Source organism: Hyposmocoma kahamanoa, unplaced genomic scaffold (genome assembly GCF_003589595.1).
Source record: "Hyposmocoma kahamanoa isolate Upper Pololo Valley unplaced genomic scaffold, ASM358959v1 160, whole genome shotgun sequence".
Classification (NCBI taxonomy): domain Eukaryota; kingdom Metazoa; phylum Arthropoda; class Insecta; order Lepidoptera; family Cosmopterigidae; genus Hyposmocoma; species Hyposmocoma kahamanoa.
Window position 1 is genome coordinate 6,996,774 of NW_020653575.1, and position 9,776 is coordinate 7,006,549.

A 9,776-nucleotide genomic window follows, 5' to 3' on the forward strand; every position below is an offset into this window, starting at 1 on the left:
CATTTTTTATATTTTCTTATTTTTTTATTTCAAAGTAATTTTCATCATTTTGGGAACGTTGAGTTTTTTTTGAGTTTTTGAAGTAACACATTGTTATGTCTAATAGTTTACGAACGCACTCAAATAATGGAATGTGTAATAAATAATTTGTTAAATCGTTATTTGTCTTGATCCTGCTTACATTATTTTTTTGTGTACATACATAGAAATCAGTATATGTTACAAAGTAATCTGTCTCAAATCACAACATTAAGCTTTACATGAAATGCTCTTGACCCCGAACATACCCCGAACTTAGTAGCGCTGTACTTATTTTTTTAGAAATTACGCGTACTCAGCGATTTTGTATTCTTAAATAAGATTATTGGGCGTACTCGTTACCATTCATTGTAACTTTTACTGCAAAATTTATCTTAATTTGTAAAAATGTAATTCAAGTAATTTAATTTTAAAAACGCAATGTAATTTTCGACTCAAAGGCCCTGGCAACACTTGTGTTTGTCATTTGACATTTACATTTTTCCGTTTCTCCGTTAGCGTCGTGGTTTGTAATCTTTTCATTAAATTTCGTAATTTTGTACAATTTACTGGAATTTTCAAATCAAAATGAGTGTGTGGCCCGAAGTTGCGACCGCAAAATCGGAGAATAGACACGAAATAAAGTTGTCTGGAGCATCTATATCGAAACGCATATCAGAAACGGGTTTGGATGGCTCTGTATTCCAACTTACCGGATTAAATCTGTTGAATATCAGCGAAACTTGTCTAACGAACATCCCAGATGATATAAAGAGGCTGGTAAACCTGCAGTCGCTGCTTTTGTTCGGGAACAAAATAGAACAGTTCAATGAAAACATAACCTCACTGCCGAAACTAAAGGTGCTCGATTTGTCACGCAACCAACTCACATCTATCCCAGACAGCTTAAATAAAATGAAAGAATTAGCGAGCATAAATTTCAGTTCCAATCAGATTGAGACAATGCCTAAATTTAATGATTTTCCCAACTTGATCACACTCGATGTTTCCAACAACAAATTAACTAGTTTTGTGGATGTTGAGAATGCCAATTTACCACATTTGACTGATCTAAAAATGAAAGGGAACTTGATAGAGTCAATTCCGAGTCATGTGGCCAAGAGCATGCCGTCTTTGAAAAATTTTGATATTGGTGACAATCAGCTAAAAACACTACCTGGAGAGGTTGCCAGCATGACAAAATTAAAAGGTAAGGTGTTTGTAATATAAATAAATTTTTCTTTGTTGCCATTCCACTATTTTTTCAGTTCTAAAATTGCATATTTCTTTTCTTCTTCAAAGAAACTGATGGTTAGGGCTCTTCACACGTCCTATGATGATGACTAACTTAAATACTAAATCTTACAGATAAGATTAAATGAACTCGCACAAATAAGAATGTGACAGAAATTATAGTTATTTAGTTTTTTGGAAGGACTGTACATTACCATCGCACGATTTGAGGGGTGGGAGGGGGGAAGGGGGGGGAGGGGAGGGGACCCTTCGTGTAAAGTTTCAAAGTTAGGAAGTTAATAGTTTTCGAGATATTAATGTTTGAAAATTCGAAAAAAATAACCTCAAAAAATCGTGTTTTCGCACCAAAGAGCGGGGTAAACCCCTCCCCCCGAACCCCTAGCGGGAAAAACCCACCCCCAAACCCCTCCCCACTTCCTGTGTTATATGAGAAACTAAATTTAACTTAAAACCAGGCAAAAACGCAAAATCCTAATTGATGCATACATCAAACAGCAAACAACAACAAACAACATGGCGTTCTTTTCGCGTTTCGTTATTTTTTGCAACAAAAAATATTTGTTCAATAATAAAAGCTTACATACGAATTATAGTGAATTTCTATGTTAAATTTACAATTACGTATTAATTTGTGCTGTTTAATTCAATACTGCGAAAAATTTTTGAAATAACGCAAAAAAATAAACATTTTCGTAAAAAAAAATGAACGAAACGCCGCGCGCGCGGCGTTTCGTTAATTTTTTTTTACGAAAATGTTTATTTTTTTGCGTTATTTCAATAATAATACTGCAACAACCAAACGCTGTGCTTTCCTAACCTACAAAACCTGTTTCTTATCACTTATTTTCGAATATTTCAATAATTTTTATTATCAAAACTACGAGTTTCCTAAAGCTAATATTTTAGGATTAGACTGCTAACTATGTAATCTATTCACCATATTAATTTCAACTCTCAACTCGTGCGATTGTTAATGTACGGTTGAGCCCCCATGGTCACGGCAGACGTTGAAAAAACAAATATGCGCAATTTAAATCCAGAAAAATAGTTTCATTTCCTATGTGTAACAATCACGAAAACCTAAGAACTCGATAAATAATTATATTGTTTAAGAATTTTTAACAACATTGAGTGTCACTTTGTAACTTTTTGCTCAGTTGAGACTTGTTTCAATCCAGCAGTCAAACTGTATATACAGTTTTGTAGGACTATGTTTAGTTAAGTATATTGTACTCCTTTTTAAATTCTAAAAATAATAGAATACTTATTCTACTTTGATATTGCAGAGTTTAACCTAAAAGGTAACAAACTGGCAGATAAAAGGCTCATGAAGCTAGTAGACCAGTGCCGCACTAAACAGATATTAGATTACATCAGGGAACACTGCCCCAAATCTGACCAGACACAGTCCACTGCCACCAAAGGTAAAGGCAAGAAAGGGAAGAAACAAGAGGAACTTGAAGCAGATGATAAAATTTGTGATATGTGCCATTCTATGAAGATTTTACATGTAGAAGACGATATTCTGAAAGTGAAAATTGACGAAAGCCAAGTTGGATCTGTCCGTCCGTACATATTGTGCTGCATAATCAACGATATGAAGTTCACTGAAGCTTCTTTCAAGAAGTTTATCCAGCTGCAGACAAAGTTGCACGACACCGTCTGCGATAAGAGAAATGTAGGGACAATTGCTACACACGATTTGAACAAGATTCCTCCAGGTATGTAGTATAAGTATATGTGACGTTTTGTTTAAGCAGGTAATTTTATATGAATAGAAAAGACATAATTATTAATAAAAAGATCGAACAGTCAAAAAAAATTCCTTCGAATCCGGCCGGATCAAAGGAATTTTTTCTGAGTGTTCGATCTTTGTATTAATAATTATATGAAAAAACATAGTTGTGACACTGTAATTACATCAGTGATATGTTGCTTCAAGCTTCAAGTTTTTTAAGGTTTTTTTTTTTTTATTGTGACTCGGCAAAATGACTGCACCGCGCCTGAAGGAAAGTGCGAATACAGTCCAGAGATGAGAGTAACGGATGGAAAACACAAATATCTTCACTCCGTCACTATCATTTTGCCGGTCTGGCCAAATGCTTCTTCACACTACGTTTGAAGGACCCGATGTTATAGAGGGGAGGGAATACATGCGCCGGGAGTTGGTTCCACAATTTGATGGTTCGGTATAAAAACGAATTGCCAAACTTTTTAGTGCGGTACGGTATTGAACTGACCGTCCAACTGTGGCAACGCAGTCCGGCACGGGTGGTCCGCTGATGGAAAGGAGAGGAAGGGATAAGGTTGAATAACTCTTCTAACGTTTATCACATTTCGTGAAATTTACTGATTTTCAGGAGACCTCACATACACGGCTAAGGCACCATCTGAGCTGAAGTTGACACCTTTGTTGCGGCTGAAGCCCTGTACTGGGGAACAGCTTTTCCAGCAGCTTACTGCTGAGGCCGAGGCCCTCCGGAAGGAGAAGAAGCGGAATGTTTACTCTGGAATATACAAGTATGAAATAACCTCTTCGCAATCATTCAATTGTGATGTAGACCAACAGGGTTATTTGTGATATACTGCCGTCCACTAACTAAAACGCGGCTATGTGATAAATGGTCGACTAACCGTTTTAAATAGCAAAAAATAGAGCATAAAATTATCTTTTAAAAACAGTTAAAATTAGTTAACGTGTTCGAGTTATTGGAACTTACCCTAACGATGCATAGCTGTAATATCACTAAACAATTTCAGTATTCTAAAACTGGGTTAAGGTTTTTTATAGATATCTCAAATAACTATTTTGTCACTTAGCCACATTTCAGATAGTGGACGGCAGAATACTAATAACCTCGCAGAAATATATTACTAGCATCATGAACAGTAACTTTTGTTCCATACCCACAATATTATACAAATAACTCTGTTTCTCACACCCATTGACGACACCCGTCAATTGTTTCGAACTCGGGCCAGCCAATCGGCGCACAGTTATCACAGTAATAATATGGCAGAATAGTTTTCAAACAAATTAAATGACATTTCGTCTCTATTTCTGGTTATATACTTGATGGATGTAGCAAATGTTCACGAGAGACGATGGTCACCTCAGTAGCAGTAGAGGTCCTTGTGAAAGAGTTCGTTGAGGGAAATACTGCCAGCTTACATATTTCTGTGCTGGTGAAATTACAGGCATTTGGGACTTGTCAACTTATGTCTCAGGGTGACAGGCGCAGTGGCAGTGCCCGTCAGATCTTTGCGATTTATTATCTAAGTGGTACTACAACTGCCATGGGCATGTCGATGAATTTGTCTATCTAGGACAAATAATATCCCCAAGTTTACAAATGGAGAAGGAAATTCAAAGAACAGTAAGCAACAGTTGGGCACGCTATTGGTCGCTCAAAGAGATACTTAAGAATGAAGTAATCCCAATGTCACTGCTCACATATGGGTGCCAAACATGGGGCTTGACAAAGTCTCTTAATCTCACAATATTATACAAATAACTCTGTACAGGTTGATTTTGTCTTGGAATGTCTTAATAATAATAAATTGTGTATTTGTCTCAACATGTTAATTAATAATATAAAGTACATAATTATTATTAGACCTCATTCAGGGCCTTTGCGGCTCCTCAGCACTACACCAATGTGACAACCACTAACTACAGTTCAGAGCCAAGGCCAACAGCATTAAAGAACAGAAGGACTTTCCTGGCTGCGACAGTTTTTATGTCCTCTGATTGTAGCCTGTAGCTTCCCAATATGGAACATCGTCAAGGCATACATTACACTTACTACAAACTTGACAGACAGAGTTACACAATTGACCTTTTTTCATTATGCTATGTATAATATCGTTACAAAAATTCGCTTCTATTGCTTTCCGCCGCAATGTGAATTGAGCCTTAATAACAAAAATAATTCATATTATTAATTTCTTTCAGATACCTGTACCTGTTGGAAGGCAAACCTAAGTACCCATGTCTTGAAGACGCAACTGGTAGAGTTATTAGCTTCCCGCCTATCACCAATGCAGAAGATACCAAGGTATATTCATGTTTGCAAAAGACTTACTGTACATTAAAATTTTATGTTGCAAGCGATTAATTTATTTCTCGCCAGATGTCGCACCAAAGCCAGTCGATGTTAGTGGAAGTGACGTCACAAGCGTCTCTGGGCGCCTGCCGGACCATCATGAACAAGATGCTACAAGAGTGCCTGCTGCTCGGACTGTCCGACCAGCCCGACGGGTTCCACTCGCTCACCATTCAACAGGTACATTATTAACAATAATAATCAACTAAAAATGTGCCTTTTTTGCAATACAACTCAATGAATAAAGGTGCTACAATCAAAGTACAAAAAGTTTCTCGTCGACATTTTACTTTGGGGTAATGCCGCCGATATCAATAGAATCTTTGTCCCGCGAAAACATGTGGTTTGGGCAATTGACAATTTGGGCCCCAGAGCATCTTTGAGAGATAAGTTTAAGGAAACTAACCTTCTTACAATAGCGTCACAGTACATTAATGAAAATGTAATTTATGTTAAGAGGAATAGTAATTTCCTTATGCAAAAATAGTGACAGACAACATTAACACGAGGAACAAAAATAAACTAGGTGTTCTTGGTAGTCGTCTTCACAAAATCACAAATTCATTTATATAGCAATGTATATATACACTTCTATAACAAGATTCCGGTTAATATTGTATATCAATTTGCCATTCATGAGGTTTAAAACTATAGTGAAACAAAAACTTTCTCTCGATGTTTTTGTCTTTGACTTTGTCTCGTGTTTGAATACAACAAAAAAATATATTATAAATGAACATTTGTACACATTCATGTGTACAAATGTCATTTACAAAGAGCAACCCCTAGAGTTTCTTGCTCATTCTTTTCGGGGGAATATGCCTTACGAATGAGCGGTAGAGTTTAACCATTGCGACGATTTCTAGTGTAATAATGCTTACCTATGAAATAAAGCTGGTAACTCATCAGTCATACATCACTTATGAATATCAACTCTCGTTTGCATTGAAATGTAGAAGCACCACCAACTGACCAGTGTGTATGTCTCCGTGTATTCCAAAAATATTCTGTACTTATTGTAATAAAGATTATATCTCTAACAATGGCGTGCTGTTCCATTCGGTGGTGAGGGGAAAAACAGCAAAACACCTAATTACAAAACAAACGGAATCAAATTTCATTGGTGATTAAATATTAAATATATAATTTTGCAATTTTGGTCCATTAAAGCAAAGCTTAAGTTAACTGGTCGATTTAAAGAGAAACAATTGACGACGCCCGTCAATTGTTTCGAACTCGGGCCAGCCAATCGGAGCGCAGATATCACAGTAATGATATGGCAGAATAGTTTTCAAACAAATTAAATGACATTTTGCATTGACTTACAATTACATGGACGTCGGGTCCGCGCTAAAAAGTGTCCGCACTTGTAAGGCGCTAAAATCGTATACAGAGCGCCAAACTCCGCTTTAGTCTTCATTTGTTCTACTGACAGCGCGATACTGCGATGACATTACAATTTAAATTTCGAATAGGTTGACTTGGGACATTTTTTTCGTGGTTTTTGTATTAGACCCGTCGTCCATTTATTTGTAAGTCAATGACATTTTGTCTCTATTTCTAGTTATATACTCAATGGATGTAGCAAATGTTCACGAGTGACGATGGTCACCTCAGTAGCAGTAGAGGTCATTGTGAAAGAATTCGTCCAGGGAAATACTGCCACCTTACCTATTTCTGTGCTGGTGAAATTACAGGCATTTGGGACTTGTCAACTTATGTCTCAGGGTGACAGGCGCAGTGGCAGTGCCCGTCAGATCTTTGCGATTTATTATCTAAGTGGTACTACGACTGCCATGGGCATGTCGATGAATTTGTCTATCTAGGACAAATAATATCCCCAAGTTTACAAATGGAGAAGGAAATTCAAAGAACAGTAAGCAACAGTTGGGCACGCTATTGGTCGCTCAAAGAGATACTTAAGAATGAAGTTATCCCAATGTCACTGCTCACATATGGGTGCCAAACATGGGGCTTGACAAAGTCTCTCAGCCAAAGACTAAAGGTGTGCCAACAAGGGATGGAGAGAAGCATGTTACACATCAAGTTGAGAGACAAATGGAGACTCTCCAGAATTAGGAAGGCAACCAAGGTGACAGATGTCACAACGAAAATCAAAAGACTGCATTGGCGCTGGTGTGGACACGCGGCAAGATCAACAAAAGAAAGTGGTCAAAAGATGTGACACATTAGTATCCAAGAGATGTAAAGAGGCATAGAGGAAGGTCAACAAGAATGTGGGAAGACGATCTGCCCCGAGAATGGCGCCGGTCGGCACAAGACCGTTGCTTATGGAGAAATATGGAGGAGGCCTATGTCAGAGGGCAACATGATTAGAACGAGATCCGATGCTGATGTTAAAATTAAGAATTATTACTGTTAGAATTAAGCAGTAGTAAGTAATCAGTGGATAAAGGCTATTTTTTATTTATTTTATTGTTATTGATTGCAGGTGAAAGTGGTAGACTTAGAAGGCAACCTGAAGAGCGTGTTCCCGTCCCGGACAGACTGCTTGTACGAAGGAAGCAACATCAAAGTGATACGGTTACCCAAGAAGTAAACAACTGCTTTGTGCCACGTTACGCCGAAGATCTTCGGTGACTGTATGAGCCTTGAATGACATAGCAGCTTAAGTCGGCTTGGTTCTCATAATTTAGCTCTTATTGAATTTTTCTTAATTTACTTATGAAGTAACATAGAGAGGTGCTTCGTGACTTCTATGACGCTCGAGTTGAGCGTCGTTTATGATTTAAGATAAATCGTGAATTCTAAATTAGGGACATGTAGATCATCTTATAATAAAGTGACTAATTTCGAAAAGTAATTTTTGGGAAACTGACCAAATGTACTCATGGACATAGAAGTCGTTAGAAATTTCATGCAGTCGATATCTACTTGATCGTCGGCGCGCGTGACATTTGATACCTCTCACTTTTCTAATCCGTTGGTACCTTTTTTATTGTTTACATTATGGGCGGCAATAAGACTCGTATAATATAAACACTTGAAAACTCAAGAACCTATTAAGCTACCGTAAAAATAATAACATAGGCGATAAGAGCACTTAAGTAGCTTTTGTTTAGACTACAGTTATGATTGTAATACGACAACTTTATTTGTTAATTTCTGAGTACACTGAACACTTCTGAGAAATTTTCATAGTTTTTTACGCTTTAACCTCTAACTACCTTGTACATTCACTGTATTAAGAAACAAAACATATATAAAGATGACAAGCATTTAAATACCTATCGATTAACACTAGAATCATACGAATACAATGTACAACTATTTTTAAAATTAATTAATAACAATCGCGGGTAGCGACGAAAATCGCGAAAATGGCGTAAAAAAAACTATAACTCGCGAGGAAGAAAATTGACGAATCCTATCACAACTCACAATGTAACGACGTAAAAAATGTTTTAATACAACCTCTATTGAATAAAGTTATGTGTTTATGTGATATTTTACTCCACAAAGTATTTTAATAATGAATAAGTTTTTTTCAAAAAAACAATCTCAAGGTGCGATGACCTCCACTTTGATAACCTTTTTTCCAATAAGATTGTGATTCCAATAAGACGTCCAATGTTAAAGTTTTAACACCATCTGAAAAAGCACACCCTCACGATTATTTTGATAGGTAATAATTACAGAAATTAATTAATAATGTCATCTATCACAATTAAGGTCTTCATTTTTTTTTTATTTATTAAGGCTTTGGCTAAGCCATCAGCCTAAACATGAAGTTTAATTATGTTTCTGTAAATATGGCCGCCACAAAGAGGATAGGCAATTTGAGGCGGCGTGTTTGGATTGACTCGGGATTCCTTAAAACGGGCCGATACGGATATTCTAGTTCGAGATTCGTACAATTTCGCGTTTTAATCTTCGATTAAGGCACAATAGCACTATCCTATTCCACTTTAAACTAGATTTCACAAAATAATTAAAAGTCAAAATAAAAACGACACTTTTCCCTCCAAAAGGTCCAGAGCGAATCCTTAAGGTCTTCATCAAACACTAAACGTCAACAATTCCGCCAAGTTTTTTTTTTTCACATTTTTTTCTGTTATAGGGAGGCATCGTGAATATTTGTTACTTTATACTAAGATATCGAGTATTTAACAGTGAAATACTAGTAAACATTTGGTCTTAATACAGGTGGTAACACCAAAGTTATTTGTAAAACAGTTCACCAATCGGGTACTGTAATTTACTGGTAACTATAGTTACCAGTGACGTTTGACCGAAAGTGAACATTTTGACAGTTACTGTTCAGTGGTTATTATTATTACTAAAAGACATGTATGCCATATATCGATAGTGCAATTACGCGTAACTAGCATTTGATTATCGTGTTTCCATTTCGGTAATTTACTGGTCAAATGAAAT

The 9,776-nt window shown here is 36.6% G+C and overlaps 1 protein-coding gene across 1 annotated transcript; it reads left to right on the top strand.

Annotated features, from left to right (window-relative positions):
* Positions 1-485: 485 nt before the first annotated feature.
* LOC113225394 (leucine-rich repeat-containing protein 47-like) lies at positions 486-8,658 on the top strand. The gene is made up of 6 exons (XM_026457696.1): positions 486-1,228; positions 2,559-2,993; positions 3,633-3,792; positions 5,228-5,330; positions 5,406-5,558; positions 7,831-8,658. Exons 1-6 carry the CDS (start codon positions 607-609, stop codon positions 7,936-7,938), a joined length of 1,581 nt encoding a protein of 526 aa, XP_026313481.1. The 5' UTR covers positions 486-606; the 3' UTR covers positions 7,939-8,658.
* The last annotated feature ends 1,118 nt before the right edge of the window (positions 8,659-9,776 follow it).

Bases quoted from the DNA above. Each gene is read 5' to 3' on its own strand.
- LOC113225394 (XM_026457696.1), top strand. From the start codon at position 607: ATGAGTGTGTGGCCCGAAGTTGCGACCGCAAAATCGGAGAATAGACAC. The intron at 1,229-2,558 runs GTAAGGTGTTTG...TTGATATTGCAG, and splicing joins CAGCATGACAAAATTAAAAG to AGTTTAACCTAAAAGGTAAC. The intron at 2,994-3,632 runs GTATGTAGTATA...ACTGATTTTCAG, and splicing joins TTTGAACAAGATTCCTCCAG to GAGACCTCACATACACGGCT.